The sequence below is a fragment of the Betta splendens genome, chromosome 17 (assembly GCF_900634795.4).
Source record: "Betta splendens chromosome 17, fBetSpl5.4, whole genome shotgun sequence".
NCBI classification, from domain to species: domain Eukaryota; kingdom Metazoa; phylum Chordata; class Actinopteri; order Anabantiformes; family Osphronemidae; genus Betta; species Betta splendens.
In genome coordinates, this window is record NC_040897.2 from 2,385,048 (window position 1) to 2,404,143 (window position 19,096).

At 44.4% G+C, this 19,096-nt stretch overlaps 1 protein-coding gene and 2 gene segments (V, D, J or C); all 3 read right to left on the reverse strand.

Moving 5' to 3' along the window:
• Nucleotides 1–995: 995 nt before the first annotated feature.
• Nucleotides 996–1,968, reverse strand: LOC129603320 (immunoglobulin kappa variable 1-39-like). The segment is given in 2 exon segments: nt 996–1,382; nt 1,569–1,968. Coding segments are annotated over 2 exon segments (387 nt in total).
• Nucleotides 1,969–3,488: 1,520 nt separating this feature from the next.
• LOC129603302 (uncharacterized) lies at nt 3,489–9,744 on the reverse strand. Its single transcript, XM_055503842.1, has 2 exons — nt 9,182–9,744; nt 3,489–6,778 (listed from the first exon to the last, which is right to left on the reverse strand). Exons 1-2 carry the CDS (start codon nt 9,653–9,655, stop codon nt 6,503–6,505), a joined length of 750 nt encoding a protein of 249 aa, XP_055359817.1. The 5' UTR covers nt 9,656–9,744; the 3' UTR covers nt 3,489–6,502.
• Nucleotides 9,745–16,595: 6,851 nt separating this feature from the next.
• LOC114845157 (Ig kappa chain V region 3381-like) lies at nt 16,596–17,354 on the reverse strand. The segment is given in 2 exon segments: nt 16,596–17,047; nt 17,154–17,354. Coding segments are annotated over 2 exon segments (375 nt in total).
• Nucleotides 17,355–19,096: the final 1,742 nt, after the last annotated feature.

Here is a 19,096-nt window from a genome sequence, read left to right on the forward strand (position 1 = left end):
TCTACAGCTGGAGCAGCACCCTGAGGATCCCTGCAGACCAGTGGACCAAGGTGAACTCTGTGACCTGTGAGGCCTCCCAGGGCTCCCAGTCTCCAGTCAGAGAGACGCTGAGCACAGACCAGTGCTCCCAGTTCTGAACTGTTTGTGTTTCATTTGTGCTCTGGTTATGGTTCTGCTTTTGCTCTCAGTTTTTGTTCAGAAATCTTTGTGTTTTCGAAAAAATAAACGATTAAAATTTGATCTTTTCCTCTTTTCATAAAGACTCTGCTGTGGATCTAACATAATAAAATATTGCTTTGAACTAAAACCTGCCAAATGATTTGATTGTTTTATTTTTATAATACATATTGAAAAATGCTGCCATGCTACTCACCGGACCCACGTCAGATGCCATCTTTAAATTGGACTCAGCTGTATGAGAGATGTGTTTGCGTGGGTTCTCTCCGGGTTCTCCGGCTTCCTCCCACAGTCCAAAGACGTGCATTAGGTTGATTGGCTTCTCTCCATTGCCCGTAGGTGTGAGTGTGTGTGAATGGTTGTCTGTCTGGGTGTTGCCCTGGTGACCTGTCCAGGGTGAACCCCTCTCCCCCAGAGCCAGCTGGGATGCATGTAGGCTCCAGCATCCCCGTGACCCCACATGTGGGACTCAGCAGTATGGAAAATGGATGGATGGACGTATGAAAGATAGTGATCGATCGTTACAGGAAGAAACGCTGCCTCGTTTTATGAAACAAACTAAGGAAACATGCAGCTGAACCTGAAGCTGTGTTTGTGTGAATTGGAGGCTTTTCCCTGTGGATTTCTTTGACACTTGCAGCAGCTCTGTGTCTGTCTGCATGTCACACTCAGCTCAGTCACATCAACCCAGTGAACGTTTTCTGATCTCTACACATTCTGTCACAAAATCTCTAACTTTTCTACAAATTTAAACTAATCTCCGTTATAATTCTAATACCAATAGGAAATAATAATACCTCAAAAACCTTTTAGTGTCAAGTCAAATTTTAATGTGTTTTTGTGCAGCTGTTAGTTCAGATCAGTTCCTCTTCAGCTGAGGAGGTTTTTGTACGACGTTGTTTCACTGTGTGACCCACTGTAACTCTGCTGACAGTAATAAACTCCTGCATCTTCACCCTGAACTCTGCTGATGGTCAGAGTGAAGTCAGTACCAGATCCACTTCCACTGAAACGATCAGAGACTCCAGACTGACGGGTTGTAGAGTATCTAACAAGAAGTCGAGGAGCTTCTCCAGGTTTCTGAAGGTACCAGTGAAGGTAGCTACTAACACTTGAACTGGTTTTACACTTAATTGTAACAGTCTGTTCAGCAGCAACAGACAACGCTTCAGGAGTCTGAGTCACAGTGATTTGACCTGATGAACCTGTAACAGATGAACCAGAGAAGATTCAGTGACACAGAGCCAGTTTGGAGAAAGATGATCAACATCCAAACAGAAGAGGATCATTTGTTGAAGATGGAGAACAGATGAAGAAGCTCAGTGCTGCTTGGTTCAGTGTTTGTCCATCACTGTGGTGAACCTGGCTCCATCCTGAAGAGAGAGTCTCACCCTGAACAAGGAGCCCCAGGGTGGCCAGCAGTAGAGTCAGAGACATCATCATGGTGCTGCCGCTGAAAGACCTGGACACACACTGATCAACACTGGTCTCTTAACAGGACACATATGCAAACACACACAGTCAGTCAGCTGGAGCTGTGGGCTCCACGTCAGCGTGGCTCCTCCTCACTGCTACAACATCTACTGATGTAGCTGTTGTCTTAAAAATGGCAGATGTGATGTGGTGTTGCAGTTTTTGCCTTTGCTTACACACGTTTAGCAAAATTTGGCCCATTATGTCAAAACTCTACTTACAAGCCAATCAGACGTCATCATTATATAAAACACTCCAGTCTTTGTGTTTACATTTTTAATTTGAACAATTCTGCAGGCTTTAAAACAATAGTTGTAGTTAGTCCTCACCGGCATCAGGGAAAATATCGCCTTGTGTGTTGAATCCACCTAAGTGTCTCCTCATGCCTCTTCCACTGCCTGCAGGAGAGTCATGTGGGTGTATGGTTGCTGATTATATACTTCCACCGCCTCCACTGCATTTAGAAAATGGCTGTAAGGGGCAGATTTATTGATAAAAAAAACATTTTTACACAAATGCAAATAATAAAAGGCATGTGACACAACCAAAAACATGCACAAAAAATCTGAATCTGGGAAGAAAACATGACAACAGAAATCCCTGGAAGCAGCGGCTGAATAAATAACAAATAATACAAAGTGAGTGAGTACATAACAATCACTCACCATCCTGGTGAGTCTTGCCACAGTCTCACAGTCACAGATGATGAATTGTGGAACACATAGGCACTTTTCTAGAAGTGTCTATAGTATGTGGGGAATGGGCCACACTTGAGTACTGACTGTATCTGTAAAATTATTGTATGTTTCACTGTGGAAAAAACAGAAATAAAAGTAAAAAACACCTCCCACACCTGGTCCTGGAAATGAGCCATGTGTCAGGTCAAGCATCAGCAACAAGAAAATGCCCTAAAACACTGATTGGTTCAACAGAAAGTGGCAGGCTTTCGGTGATAGTTGTGGAAAACCACCACATTTAATTTTAAGGCAATAATTTACATGCCTCTCCACTGAGAGTCATTTACACATGTACTCTTCTCCCTCATGGTGCAGCTCACAAAACAACACAGAACACATTATAAACACCCATTAACACTTCCATCCATCCATTTTCTGAGCCGCTTACTCCCTAGTGCGGGGTCACGGGGGAGCTGGAGCCTATCCCAGCTGGCTACGGGCGAGAGGCAGGGTACACCCTGGACAGGTCGCCAGTCCATCGCAGGGCAACACATAGACAGACAACCATTCACTCACACACTCACACCTACGGGCAATGGAGAGAAGCCAATCAACCTAATGCACGCCTTTGGACTGTGGGAGGAAGCCGGAGAACCCGGAGAGAACCCACGCAAACACGGGGAGAACGTGCAAACTCCACACAGAGGGGCACCAGGGCCGCCTCCGGGAATCGAACCCAGAGCCTTCTTGCTGTGAGGCGACAGTGCTACCCACCGCACCACCGTGCCGCCCACCCCCCATTAACACTTCACTAATTCAATTCCACCAAACTTATAACACTCCTCAACTCCTATCTTTAACTATAACCTTAAGAACAGGAATCATCATTTTTCCCATGGTTCAGGGCAGGTCTAAGCCCCTGGACTGCTACAATATCTTAGATAAAGTGAACAAATGCACTTAATGTACTTAAGATTAACAAGTTCTGACTTTGAATAATACTGTACCATAAATCCTATAAAATAAACAGTTTTGTCTTTCACCTGTTACATATTACAATTTTACAACTAAAAATAAAAATAATGCACTGATTTTAGATGTGTTTATGTATTAGATGGGTGTGGTGGAAATTTTGCAATAAAGGCAGATGAGAGAGAGTTGTCCTTTTGTGCGATTTATTGAAATAATAAAGAAAATAACAATAATGAGGAAAGCAAATAAAAAGCCAGCTGGGGAGATCAGAACATACACCACGGAGGTATAATGCAAAGATCACCCCGTTCTGAGGTTGTCTCTGCCTTTTAACCTCTCTCCCGGGACCTGGTGGAATCTTCCTATCACACTGTGGGTGAAGATGTTTACATTACACAGGGAATACACAAGGTCTACAGCCTTGGGTCTGGTGGGGCATCAGATAGAAAGGAGCCAGAGACCAGGGGTAAAAGGCAGACACAAGCCATAAACAATCGGTCAGTCAAACACAACATTAGATGTCAGCACTTAATGTGCGACAGAACCTTGAGAGGAAGATAGATTGTTTGTCTAATAATGTTCAGTTCTGGGTCTAATCAACAAGTACAGAATGCATGGTTATTGTACAGAGTCAGAAATGAACACAAGAGCATTAAAGTACAATTTTTCCATTACAATTCCCCCCTTTTGATTACACATTAATCAAAAATTAAAAATAAAAATTGTCAATCGTGGTATTCATCCTGTAGTAATAAAGCATTCATTAAAAATGATTCATTAAATGTATTGCTTATAAAGATGTAAATGGCGTAGGGATAAAAGATCGTGAGCTGTTTTTGCGGGTAGTTATACTAGAATAACCCTTGAGTATGAGCTTCTGGAAAGAGAGGGAAATAAGCCTATAAGCGATTTCAATCAGAACATGTTCAGTTAAGCAAAAATGGGTAGAAGATTATATGGTAATTCAAACTATTGTGGAGTTATCTTTGAGGTCCTCGTTATCAACGTCAACATCATCCTCTACAGAGTCAGCATCAGAATCAATGAGTGAGTCGGTGTCCGGATTCCTGAATGTAGTGCATTGTGTCATTTGGTACGAAAGCGCCGCTGATGTCGCACGCATGATGAGACCCCTAATCAGAGGAATAACACAACAACCAAGCAACATGATCACGGCCATGAAGATGATAAGCGAGACTATTGCCGACATGAAAATTGATTTCCATTTTCCAAAAGTTTGGTCTAGCCAGCCCCAAGGGGACGGATCAACGCCGGAGTTTCTAGCCCATTCGTCTCTAAGACTCTCAAGGCCCTCAATAGCCTTTGTCACAGTGCCATTAGAATCAGTGTTGTTAGGGATAAAAGTACAGCACGCTTCTCCAAACATAACGCAGACACCTCCTTTCTCCGCCAGCAGCATGTCCACTGCCATTCTATTCTGCCAAGTCATCTGAGACGTAGGAGCCAGCTGCCCGGACATGCCTCTCATACCGCCCGCAGTTTTATTAATGAAACGCTGTTGATTGTAATAAAGATAGTTGATCCAGGCCGAATTCTTGTTAACCTCTATTATGGGGCCCATAAAGGGAATAGCACTCGTCCACCCCGCCGCATGCTCGTTGCGAGCCTTAAACTCTTCCGGCACTCCTCGTGGTACGCCTATTGCATCTATGTAGAGCTCGGGGTCCAAGGAACCGCCTGGAGCCCCGCGCCTGGTGCGTGAGTGTTTCTGTGGAGCTGAGAGTAGAAGATGTATTCCCCCTGTGAGGAACATTACCTGAGTACAGGTGCCGGTCCAATTGGTTGGTAAGGTGGCCCTGGGGTGATCCCCACAGAGCCACCACATGTCAGACAAGGGCTTCCTTTGCTGGACTAAGTCAGTGGAGGATGGGGCAACGTGTGAGACATTATTAATCCTATAGGTATACGAGGGCGAAGGGACGGCATCCGCGTTTGTCGGAACCGCAAACCGGATCACTTGGTTTTCAGGGTTAAGTCCGTGCGCGTTGGAGACGTCCCATGTCAGGTGGCAATTGGGGAAGTGGCCTACATCCACTCCTCCGTCGAGACTGGAGGTGAAACATTCAAACTGACACGTGGTACACACCGTGTAATACAAGGGAGCCGCAGGCTCCTTTTCCATTATCTTGATGTCGGCCACCTCGACTTTCTTATGTGTGACAGGACTGTACATCTCCATACCCTTGCCTAGATTGTGCAAGGCGCGCATTTTGCAAGCCGGATCACATCTCGGAGTGCTGGGGTCCGCAGTGTATCTACACCCGGTGTCTTTATTTTGCAGTTGTCGCTCGGTGTAACACTCACTGCTGTTAAAGGGAGTGGGCACAGCCATGAGATCGGGTCTGGCTACAGCACATGCGACGCATGAATTGTTTGTGAGCGTTTTAGATGTGTACTTGAGGTACGCTAACCATAAGTTTCCTGTGGGGTTCTGATTTACATAGTTTTGAGCAAGCTGCCAGGCTTTAGGGTCCTTGATATCGCGCTTGGATCTATAATGAACAAATGTGTGAGTCCTCCAGAGATACAGGAGGGTCACACATGTCACCGCAATGGTTGATATGACTATCATTTTTATCTTGCTTCGTCTGGTAGATGTCATTTTGCGTCAGTGGAAGATAAAAATTTATGTGAAAGTGCGAATCAAGTAGAAAACAACTCTAGATATGTTTATCGTAAAATGTTTTCGTTCAAAAATAGTGGATAAAATCACAGAGAGGCATACATGTAAATCAACCACACAATTTAGAGCAAATATTAAAGTAACATACAATAAGGATCAAAGCAACAGGGTCACGATCAAAGTCTTCTTCTTCCTGTTGAATAGTAGCGTTAGATTGTTTCCAACCTGTTTGTTGACACCTTGACAGTTCGTTGGGGTTCTTCAGGTTGTGATCAGCTGATCACAGAGACACTTGGGGTTCGTTATCACCGCCAGGTTTCCTCCCAATGTCGTCTGAGTCACTGTCACTCCCGTGATGTGAAGAGTCTACACGTCGTCCAGCGTCGGCAACTCAAGGCTGCTCGTGTGTGTGTTTTCTCAGGAACGTGTGTGTAGATGTATGGTCTGATAGTGTGATTCACCGGCGCAGCTTCAGGCGGCGCTTGGCTCACACCTTTAGCTGAACGGTCAACGCAGCCTCGCCTCAGTGCGTGTGTGAGCACAGCGAGGGTCGTCCTTCTCAGTTCTTTTCGTCAGTGGTGGATTTCTCGTGTGGTGTAGATGGAGATGGAGGGTCGTCTGTCGGATCCGGGACCTTCCTGCAGTGGCTGGAGTGGATCCAAGTCGCTCTTTCTGCGATCTTCACAGCCGTGTTGGTCGTCAGAAGGACTTGGAAGGGACCTTGCCACCGCTTTGAGTTCCAGTGCTTCCTGCGAAGCTCCTTAATGATCACCCAGTCTCCTGGTTGAATAATGTGCAGTGGTTCTGTCGCCTGTTTGGGCAGAGCCACTTTCACCTGTTTGGAGATTTGGGACAGAACAGAGGATAAGTTCTTACAGTACTGTAGCATTGCGTCTTCGCACATTTCAGTAGGTGGTAAAATCCTAGTCTCAGTCTCAGGGTGGAGTCCCATCATAGGAGGTCTACCAAATAGGATCTCATACGGGCTGAGGTTTGTTCTCATCCTTCTCCTCATTCTCATGTATGAGAGCACAATGGGAAGAGCCTGAGTCCACTTGAGACCAGTCTCTGAGCAGCATTTAGCCAGTTTGTTTTTCAAAGTGCCATTCTCTCTCTCTCTACCGCCCCTCCGCTTTGAGGGTGGTAAGAGCAGTGCTTTCTGATGTCGATGTTCAGAAACTTTCCCACTTCCTCGAGGGCTTGGTTTGCAAAATGTGAGCCGTTGTCACTGCTGATTTTAGATGGAATCCCCCATCTGGGAATTATTTCTGTCAGCAAGGCTTTGGTAACTGCATGGCTGTTAGCATGTTTAGCTGGGAAGGCCTCCACCCATTTTGACCACATATCAACAATCACTAAACAATACTTTTTACCCACTGCTGGCGTTAGTTCGATGAAGTCCAGCATTAAATGGTCAAACGCCATTTCGGTGGTGGGTGAGCTGCCAGTGGTTTGGCAGTCGTCTTACCTGGGTTGTGTTGGGCGCATGTCATACATGCTTCACAGTATTTTTGTGCATAGATTGAAAATCCCTTAGTGTACCAATGTTTTGTGAGAGCATCTAACATTCCCCCCTTTGATACATGGTCTAATCCATGTGTCAACTTCGCGAAATGAGGGAAAAAGTGTTTAGGTAGGCAAGGTTTGCCGTCGGGCCCATACCAAACGCCATGGCTACTGGTGGCGCCATTCGTCAGCCAGAGCTTGCGTTCCTGTGGGGTAGAGAATGTCTGAAGATCAGGCAGAGCAGAGGGAGGAGAGGGAGGTTGGGTAGAGGTGGAGGATAAGAGGCAGGGAGCAAGAGGAAGGGGAAGTCGGGCAGCTGCCTTCGCAGCAGCATCAGCGCGTGCGTTTCCAGCAGAGATGGGATCAGTGCCCCCAGTGTGTGCGGGACACTTACATACAGCAATTGCAGCCGGTAACAGAATTGCGTCGAGCAGATCAGCAACCTTATCATGATGCAAGATAGGTTTGCCATCAGATTTCAAAAACTTTCTGTGTTTCCACAGAGCACCAAAGTCATGCGTAACGCCAAAAGCGTATCTGGAGTCTGTGTAGATAGTAGCAGACTTCCCTTCAGCCAATTTACAGGCTTCGGTCAGTGCGATCAACTCTGCAGCCTGAGCAGAGTAATGTCCTGGCAAAGGGCCAGACTGTAAAACAGTATGAGAGGTGCAGACTGCATATCCAACCTGACAGTGGCCCGAAGCAGGGTCTCTAGAGGCGGAGCCATCAACAAAGAGTACGAGGTCACAGTTAGGAATTGGCACCTATTGACAGATCTGGGCGCGGAGTGCAGACCTGGTTCAAGACCGAAACACAGTTGTGAGGCTCGCCATCGTCAGGGCCTGGAAACAAAGTGGCTGGGTTAAGCACATTGCACCTTTTGACAGTGATGTTTGGCATTTCCAGCAGGATGGTGTTGTATCTAAGCCATCAGGCTGTAGAAAGATGTGATGTTTTTTGTTCCAAAAGGATCAAAGACACGGCATGAGGAACCAGCAGGGTGACATCAGAATACCCAACAATGTCACGTGATGCCAGCACGGCTTTCTCTGCCGCAGCCACTGCTCGGAGGCATCGTGGGAGCCCCGCAGCGACTGGGTCAAGCTTAGCAGAGAAATAGGCTACAGGGCGTGAACGCCCTCCGTGATCCTGTAGAAGGACAGAGGTCATACAACCTGATTTCTCATCCACTGTTTGGGTGAAAGGTCGCGTAGGGTCAGGCAGACCCAAAGTAGGAGCCGACTGAAGAGCAAGTTTGAGGTCGGTGAACGTCTGTTCCGCCTCAGATGTCCACGTGAGGCAGGTGATGGATGCAGAAGACGTCTGCATCAGAGCTCTAAGCGGAGCCTCCAAGACGGTGCAGTTAGGAATGAAATTCTTTGTGGCCTGCAGCATGCAGGTGTTTCAGCAGCTTGATCGTGTCTGCTGCGCAAGTTTCCTGATCCTCACTGCAGATCATCAAGTCGTCAACGTACTGCAGCAGGACGGTGCCTGGGGACAAGAAGAGATTATCCAGGCTTTCTTTCAGTGCCATATTGTAGATTGTAGGGCTTTCTGAATACCCCTGACACAGTCTGGTAAAGGTGTATGACTTTCCGTTAAATTCAAAAGCGAACCAGAATTGACTGTCTTTGTGAATGGGCACGCTGAAAAAAGCATTAGCCAAATCAATTACTGAAAAAAATTTAGCCTTGGGCGGAACCTGAGAAAGAATGGTGTAGGGGTTCGGTACCGTAGGCGCGCGTGGTTGGACCGCCGCATTTACTGCTTGCAGATCCTGGACAAACCTCCATTCTGTTGGCTGTCCTTTGTCTCTGATTTTCTTAACTGGGAAGAGTGGAGTCCTCACTGGAGAGCTGTCACATGGGACGATGACTCCTGCTTTCAAAAGAGAGTTAAACACCGGTGTTATTCCTTCAATTGCTTCTCTCTTTAAAGGGTATTGCTGTTTGCATGGTCTGTAGTCAGATTTCGGCGTGATGACCACTGGGTCACATCCTTTGATCAAACCTACATCATATTTGTGTGTCGCCCACAGGGAAGCTGGAACTTCCTGTAAGGCTGGATACTGCGTCAGAGCGTCCTCCGACAAAAACACGTGGTGTGGAGTGTGTGTGGAATGTTGTGGTACCAAGTGCACTGTACGCTGCGCATGAAAGTTAGACTGAAAAAGTTTTTTGTAAGCATGCAAGGTAGGTGAATACATCACATTCGGGTCGGAAGTCGTTTGCCAGTCTCCTTCCCGTTGACATCTGTCCACGAAAGGACCCAAGTCCTGCCATCTGTCCCCGTCATGTTTTGACATAAGGACATGTGGATCTGTAGAATAAGCATCAACAAATCTCTCTTGTTCGTTAGTGAGAGAAATCGCAAGCGCAGACCTATGTTCATCCCAAAAAAGAGAGGTTGAGGTCAGTTTGTCCGCAGATGTGCGTAACCATGATTTTTCAAACTCTTCATCAGGACCAGTGGACACATGTGCTGTACAAGACAGGTCAGATGCGTCTCTAAAGGTCGTATTCTGTGAGGAAACAAGCTGTCGAGCAGCCTGTATGAGGGCCTTAGTTACAGCCTCTCCCTTCAGCAGCCACTGATAAGAGTAGAGCAGCGGCTCTGAGCTGAAATTAACACAAACAAAAGAAAAATTATTTACATTGTCTGTGGTTGTGACCTGCACTCCCTCCGGAGTGGAAATCAGTGAAATACCTAAATTACACATGAGATCTCTTCCTAATAGATTAACTGGGCATAAGTTTGAAAGCAAAAATGAATGTTTGAGTGTCTTGCCGTCCGATGTTGTGCAAGACAGAGGCACAGTAAGTTTTTCTTTTATTGTCTGGCCAGACGAACGTATAGTGTGCACAAATCGTCCACTCATTTTAGGTGGATTGGAAAACATGGAAGATTTTATTACCGAATTTGTTGCTCCTGAGTCTACTAAAAACACCATACGTTCACCTTGAACCGTCAGAGCAAACTCAGGAAATTGTTTGAAACCATTTGACTGTAAAGTCATGCAGCAGTTATCATTTAGCTGTTTGTTATTCTTTTCAGAATCACTCTGTGGGATATTTTGAGCAGAAAGCAAGTCTTCATTGCAAGCAGGCAAGCATGAATTTGAATCGATTGAGCATGTATCAAGTGTGATCGAGTGTGTGTGTGTCTGTGCGGTACCGTCTACGTCATCATGTGAACGGAAACCTTCGCTGGGCTCCTCCTCTAGTCAGTCTGACGAGAGTGCCCGGGAGGGTGGGTGCTGGCGTAGCAAAGGGCAGTTCTTCTTCCAGTGTCCTGGTTCGCCGCAAAAATGGCAAATATTCCCTGGATTTCCAAATGTGGCTCTGACGTCTCTGTTGGGCCAGTCCCGTCTGGGGTCTCTCCCCCTCCCGCGCCCGCGGGGCCTGCCTCCCATGCCTCTGCCGTTGTTATGAATTGTGCCCCTCGCAGAGAACATCTCCAAGGACGGTAGATGCAGCTCACTCTGTTGTCTTTCTTTCCTCGCCATCTTTCTTTGCTGAAGAGTGTCGTAAGCATGGCGTGCGTGTCTGGTGAGATCAGACAAACGTGCGTCTTCCTTCCATCCAATGTATGACTGCTTTACAGCCTCCGAAACTTCAGGGAGTAAACCTTTTATCACAAGTTCACACAGATGGCTCTCATACGGTGAACAAACAGGTCCTCCCATTCCTTCCGCGGGAGGATGAACCCCTCCATGTGTGTTGTATGCGGTGGTGAGGCGGTGAACAAAGTCATCAACTGATTCCTCTGGTTGTTGTTTGCATGTGGTGACTTTAATCATACAGACTTTATCGGGGAACGCAGTTTCGAGGTGGGTGACAAGCGTCCTCACTGCGGCAACGAATCCATCATTTAAGTTGTTTGTCCAGTCTTTGTGTTTGAGAGCAAGTGTCACATCAGGCAATTGTCCAGTCAGTTTTTGATATTCACAGGCTGAAAGACGCTTGGCCAGGATGCGACGGATCTCAGCTCCAGTGGGTCTGTACTCCTGGCAGAAAGCCAGAAGGTTGGCACCGAATGTCTTTCCTGATACAGTGATGTCTGGGAGATTTTGAGCAAAGTCAGCTATGTCAGCGCTAGTCCATGGTCTGTGCACTAACATGCTTCCTTCAGGGCCGGCCACTTCCACCATGGGCAAGCTGATTTCTGGAGCTACTGGTGTGTTGCTCCTCAGGGTACGAACGCTGGTAGTTGCAGAGGCAGCACTCGTAGTGGCAGTTGGTGCATGGGCAGAGCCTGTGGCAGTGGATGATGTAGGAATGAAGCCGACAGGTGAATCGTCCCAGAACATCCGTGCCGCCATTCCAGGAGTTGGTGTGGCATTTACACTGTCCTCCACATGCTCTGACTGCTCTGCAGCCGATGTTGCAGCTCCTGATAACAGAGGTTGGCCAGGCTGTTGGTGTGGGCCAGGCTGTTGATATGGGGCAGGCTGATATGGGGCAGGCTGTTGCTGTTGGTCAGGCTGTTGGTCCTGCTGTCCACCCTGCCCGGCCCTCCTGCTGACGTAGAAGGAGTCCAGGTCGGGATTCACCTTGATCGCGCTCAGCTCTGCAAAAGGATACAAAGCAGAAACAGTGGGAGCGCTCTGTTTCTCATCATGTTGTGTGTGTGTATGTGTGCATGGTGGCGGTGTGCAAGCTTCCACAGAGTTGTTATCTTTTCTGCCAGCTACGTCACCACTCTCGTCCTTTCTCCCTCCTAGTTCTTTTTGGCATTTTAATCTTTCCCTGCGTTCGGATTCTTTAACCCATATTTCAAGGCATCTATTATTTAATTCAATTTCCTCTAAAGTTTTAACTTTAATTGTTTTGCTTTTACGGAGCTGTTTCTCCTTTTCTTCTAATTTTTCTTTTAAAGCGCGTATGTCCTTCACACTGAGTGAACCACCCTCTTGAAACCCATAATGTTTTGTCCAGTCGTGAAGACATGACACGCACTCATCACCATATTTACGTCTCATTAATTTTGTAATGCTGCAGTCTGGTGGTGACGACTTGGATTGCCCCGAACCCATCTTTCAGAGTCCAGCGGTTTCCTGCCTTAGATTTTTTGTGTGTTCCGGCCGGAACCTTCCCAAAATGCCTTTTTATCGGACGTCTCCGTAAAAAGGGAACCAACCTGATCTGGCGACAGAGTCTTTCACGAAGTATTTCCTCAACGTTAGGCCCCTCTAGGCCCGGGTCCCTCGTATCTTGAAAATACTTCACTCTGCAAACGCGCTCCCTCTTTCAGAAGCCGTCTTTTATACTCAGTCCCCCACGTGTGGACCACGCACAGATCAAAAAAACATGTCTGTATCCTCAGTACAGACGGAAGCTCGGTTCCACGAGCCAACCCTTAGCAACCAACGTCTCACCACCCAGAGCAGACCTTGACCTAGTTAATTTTACCCGAATATTAAATTTTTTAATTTAAAAAAAATTGTTTGGTCCTAATTATTATATTTTAGATGTTTTCAGCCACCTAGTCGTTTTAGAAATATTATTACCTCTTTTCCTAGTTATATTTTCTTTTTGTCGTTGTTTGTTTTAGTCTAGTTGCGGATGTTTTAGAATTAATTGTTATTTGCTTTACTTTCCCTAAACCAAATGATCAGAGCCAAGTAAACCCGAATACCTGAAACCAATTTCAAACCCGTTTTCTTTTTTTTTTTTTTTTTTCCTTAACAAGTCGCAACAAAACGGAATCTCTCTCACCGGGCCGAGCAGAGGTTGGATTTTGAGTTCGTTGGATCTCGTCAGAGGCGATCCAGACGGGTGAGCAGTCCTCCCACTCAGAACAGCTGTAGAGGTTTGGAGGCTGAGCGAACCTAGTCCTCAGGACCGCCGTCCCTGATCACGCTGTCCAGACGACCTGCCGCGGGATCCTGTTCGTAGACGCCAATTTCTGTGGTGGAAATTTTGCAATAAAGGCAGATGAGAGAGAGTTGTCCTTTTGTGCGATTTATTGAAATAATAAAGAAAATAACAATAATGAGGAAAGCAAATAAAAAGCCAGCTGGGGAGATCAGAACATACACCACGGAGGTATAATGCAAAGATCACCCCGTTCTGAGGTTGTCTCTGCCTTTTAACCTCTCTCCCGGGACCTGGTGGAATCTTCCTATCACACTGTGGGTGAAGATGTTTACATTACACAGGGAATACACAAGGTCTACCTTGGGTCTGGTGGGGCATCAGATAGAAAGGAGCCAGAGACCAGTCAAACACAACATTAGATGTCAGCACTTAATGTGCGACAGAACCTTGAGAGGAAGATAGATTGTTTGTCTAATAATGTTCAGTTCTGGGTCTAATCAACAAGTACAGAATGCATGGTTATTGTACAGAGTCAGAAATGAACACAAGAGCATTAAAGTACAATTTTTCCATTACAATGGGTTCATTCACTGAGGGTTGCCAGATTTACTTTCATCACATAAGTCAAAATTACTTGAATAGGGAGGCTTTTACAGTTTTTATCGGTCGCTTTAATGCGGCTGTTCAACACGTTCTCTTAACAGTTCACACACACACACAAGTCTAAACAGCGGCATCAATGTCATATTGACAAGCTTTGTTTGCTAAAGGCTGTAACTGTGTCAAAACACTGGAAATATGCAGCAAGAACTCATTTTGCCTTTAAACAATACAAATTGCAAACAAGTACATGGAAACGTCCAATCAGTCATAACAGTGAACAGCAAAACACAAACCATTGATCTCAGTGTGAATCAGTGCTTCATTGATCGTCATTGGAGCCTGTTGCTATTTGTTGTCTTTGCAGTTGTAAATTTGACCTTTTATGCATAAAATTGGATCCAGGTGAAGAAATGCTTTGAATTACTGAATCCATGACATTCATGGCAGAAGACTAAATATTGTAAATATTACCGAAAATATAAACTAAAACACAGTCAAATCTATTGGAGGATGAGACACAGCCACTGTTGATACTCAGTCTCTGCTTTAGACCTCCTCCATCCATCCTGGTAAAAAGAAAGACAGACCTGGCACCTTTTTTAAGGCCTAAAAGCTGGTAGAAAGATGAAGATTTTTGTGGAGGAGTGTCGAACAGGTGCTATGGTGAGTTCATACTGGTCTTACTGGTTTCTAATTGTTAGGAACAGATGGTTTTCACCAAAGCTAAAACAATAGAGTTTAGACTGATTGAATGATGTCAGTGTTAACTGTCTTGAAAAATGGAGGAGAAAATGTGTCAATTAATGAGAATGTGTCTGATGCTCTGCTGAAATAATGATGATGAAAATAAATGGAACCTAGTTTTGCAAAACAGGTCAAAGCGACTTATGAAAAAAAACTGTAAAACAATGAATTATCTAATTTACTCTTACTTTTCTTGGACAAATGATGATACTAAGTTTCAATGCATCATATTAATTTCTGTGCAAAGTTTTAAAGTAAATATTGGAACACAACAGTTTTTGTAAAGTTTACAGAGCTTAACAGTATAAGTGTATAATTTACATGATCAAAAAATCATCTTCATCAGTGTAGATGTTAGGGGTCTTGACAAAGTGGACCCACATACACGACGACGGAGACCAGCAGCTATGTTGCACAGCTTTTAATGTTCACAGTGGAATCCAACACAGGTACAGTACAGGCACAGACTCACGCTGTACCGTTAAGGCCCAGGCAAAAGGCGGTGGTCAAGACAGGCAGAGTCAGCAACAGGATAGCTCGGCTAAGGTACAGATGGACTGGGCTACGACGAGGTCAGGAAACAGGCAGGAACGGTAACTGGAATGTACAACAGAACAACGCTGGAAAGTGGAGGTAACTCGCGACAATCTGGTGGAGGTGTGAGGTGGGTACTGGATGTAAAATACCTTGTCATGATTGATTATTGCAAACAGCTGTTGAATCTGTGACCAGAAGTAAAGCCTGCACTTCAAACGGAATGAACAGAACCGGAAGTACTAACAAAATAAACAGTGAATAGTAACTATGACTACAACAGGTAAAAGCATGACAGTAGGACAACATGTGTACTGTTCTGCAATAAGTGTGTTACAGAATTGAGACCAAAGTGTAAAAAATGTGTTTAAGCTACGGTTACACTGTGTTTAAGATTGTGCTACAAGAAGTTTGAGTGTTGCGGCTTTGGTTTAAGAATTTGCTTTTAGTGTGTAAGCATTAGGCAAAAACTGTGAGCTTAACTTGAAACAAAAGTGTTAATATTGCATGATTTCATGGTCAGTTTACATATTTGTCTCTCGTTTTTTCATATATATTTATTTATTTCATAATGTCCCAGGTGGTGCAGTCAGTAGCACTGTCGCCCCACAAGGTCCCGGGTTCGATTCCTGGGGCAAACCGGGTGCCTTTCTGTGTGGAGTTTGCATGTTCTGCCCAAGTTCTTGTGGGTTCTCTCCAGGTTCTCCGGCTTCCTCCCACGGTCCAAAAACATGCATTAGGTTCATTCACTCTAAATTACCTGTAGGTGTGAGTGTGTGTGTGAATGGTTGTCTGTCTGTGTGTGTTGCCCTGTGATGGACTGGTGACCTGTTCAGGGTGTACCTGCCTCTCGCCTGTAGATAGATGGGACAGGCTCCAGCACCCCCGCGACCTGCATATGGGATTAAGTGGTAGAAGGTGGATGAAATATCAGCAAGATGAGGTATTGCTTCAATTTAATGACCACAATTCTAAATGTGGAATTGGATGACTCTATATTTACTGTTTTCATGAAGGCTGATGTTGGGCAAATGTCATTGAGAATATAAAGAGATTCTGACTAAAATGCTAATGTAAATATTTAGAGATGTTTGTACAGATGTTTGTGAAAGATTTGTGAAAAGATTATAGTATAAAAAGGTAATAGTTTAATTTTTTATAAACTATTTTCTAGATTTGCTTGTTGCTGCATCTACATGTAAAAATCTTCCAAAACTGTAATTTATGAGCTGTGTGTTTAAAGTTTAGTCATTCATTAATTAGCCTGAGAGTTTTCCAATTTTTGTTGTGTGTGCGCATGTTTGTGTGTGTGTGTGTGTGTGTGTGTGTGTGTGTGTGTGTGTGTGTGTGTGTGTGTGTGTGTGTGTGTGTGTGTGTGTGTGTGTGCATGTTTGTGTGTGCGTGTGTGTGTGCGAGTGTGTGTGTGTGCGCGTGTGTGTGTGTGTGTGTGTGTGTGTGTGTGTGTGTGTGTGTGTGTGTGTGTGTGTGTGTGTGTGTGTGTCAGTAGCACCCAGCTGCAGCAGTTAGTTCAGTTTCTGTTCACTTTGACTAAGGAGGTTTTTGTACGACGGTTTTTCACTGTGTCAACACAACTTTGCTGTTGATGTAATGATAACTCTGACAGTAATAATCTGCTGCATCTTCAGCCTGGACTCCACTGATGGTCAGAGTGAAGTCAGAGTTTGATCCACTGCCTGAAAAGCGATCTGGAATCCCTGACTGTCGACTATTAGCACGGTAAATGAGCAGTTTAGGAGATTCTCCATTTTTATCTTGGTACCAGGCTAAAAAGTCATTGTTATAAACACTCTGACTGGTTCTACAGCTGATGGTGACTCTTCCTCCCAGTGTGGTTCTCACTGCTCCAGGCTGAGTCACTGTGACCTGACCTCTGGACTCTGAGGACACAGAGACAACAACATAAAGCAGCATCATCGTTCAGTGGCTTCATTTCAGAGGGACACATGTTGATAGAGGAGACCAGTTGGATTCTCTGGACTTTACCTGTGAAGCAGCAGCAGAGGAGAGTCCAGATGAGGACGGAGATCACAGTCATGCTGCTGATGAGGAGGATTTCTGTGTCTTGTGTTGTGATGAAGGACAGCTGTCAGTCATCCAGTGTTCAGCTCTCAGGACTATAAACTCTCCCAGAGCACTGGAGCATGGAGCTGCTGATGCAAAGTGGCTCTATGGAAATGCTCCCACTGACTTCAACAGGGACTGGATCAATGTGATCATAAAGATGGTGTTTATCAGTGATCAATAAGATCATAATGAGGTTCATCAGTGATCAATATGATCATGATTGTGTTTAGCAGTTACTGATATGATTAAATAAATATATAAAATTCTAGTTAATATGAAATCAATTGAATAATTCATTTTGACATTTTTATATTTTGTCTTATTTTCATCTTTCAGTGTTTTTTTCCCTGAGGCTGTTTCTCTTTTTGTTTGTGTCAGACTCACAAACTGTGTCTCTACAGTCTGAGGTTTTTGTACGACGGCTTCATTAGTTTGTTTCACTGCGGTTCACATTCGGTTGAGGAACCAAAGTGGAATTTGGAAGTAAGTCAAACTTTTTAACCTTTATAACAGTATTAAATGTTCTTTCATTCTAAGATCTAAAGTCTTTTCAGAGCAGTCATATAAAAGTAACCAAACATGACAATATTCTATGAATTCTAATCTGTGGTAAAATTGAAATATTTTAAGCTTTAGTTCATCTTTGGATTTTGAGCCATGTTACTATAGTTTTTATTTATTAAGTCAAAGACTTTATATTACTGTGGTTTATATTTAATGCAGGAACCAAAATCAAATTTAAAAGAAAGTAGTTTTAAAAATGTAAGGCTTTGTTTACACTTATTCACATGTTCACGTTTTGTCTTGAATCATAAATAGAGCATCGATGTGAGTGATATTTCTACAACTGAATGTGTGTTACTGTAAATCAAGCTCTTTCTTTTCTTAGCTTTCAAAATGTTTTAGTTATTTTAAATAGGTCAGTGATTAAAACATGAATGTGACAAAGACCAAAAAAAATAATAAATCAAATAATAAATTTGACACAGACCACTTTTAAAAAATAAAAATCAATCAAATAATAAATTTTAATAATCAACCAAGATACTTGATGATATTGTAATAATGTAATAAAGCTGCAACAATAACTCAAACCCAATCAAATAAAAATTTACAAACTGTATTTATTTCCGCTAGAATTATAGAGCTTAGAGTTTTCATGTTAAATATTTTAAATGCTGCTATTTCACTGTATTATACTTTGTACAGTTTGTGACTTTGTATATTTCTGTTGTTTGAGCTTTTTGAGATGATCCGCATGAAAAGGTACTTACAGGAAGTGAAACAATGTGTAAGCAGAGAAACGTGGCACAAACTCCTTATGGCTCAACTTCAGACATTTTAAACACAGACACTAAAATCTTCTCATTCAATACTAAGATATAAAATGGCCTAACCTGACTTTATCTCTTAGGAGACGTCCGTCCCACCCTGACGGTGCTGCTCCCCCCAGTGAGACTAGGGGAATGTCACCGTCACATGTCTGGCCAACAAGGGCTTCCCCTCAGACTGGACTCTGACCTGGAAGATGGACGGTTGCAGCCGCATCAGCTGGGACGACAGCAGGAGTCTGGCAGTGCAGGGTCCAGACGGCCTCTACAGCTGGAGCAGCACCATGAGTCTCCCTGCAGACCAGTGGACCAAGGTGAACTCTGTGACCTGTGAGGCCTCCCAGGGCTCCCAGTCTCCAGTCAGAGAGACTGAGCAAAAACCAGTGCTTCAGAACTCTAGTTATTTTCTATGGGAAGCAAGGAGTCAGTTATAAAGGAAATCAATGTGAAACAACAACAAAAAATGTGACCAATAAATATATAAAACATTAGTATTTAATTTTATATGGCCGCCTCACACACATAGCTAAA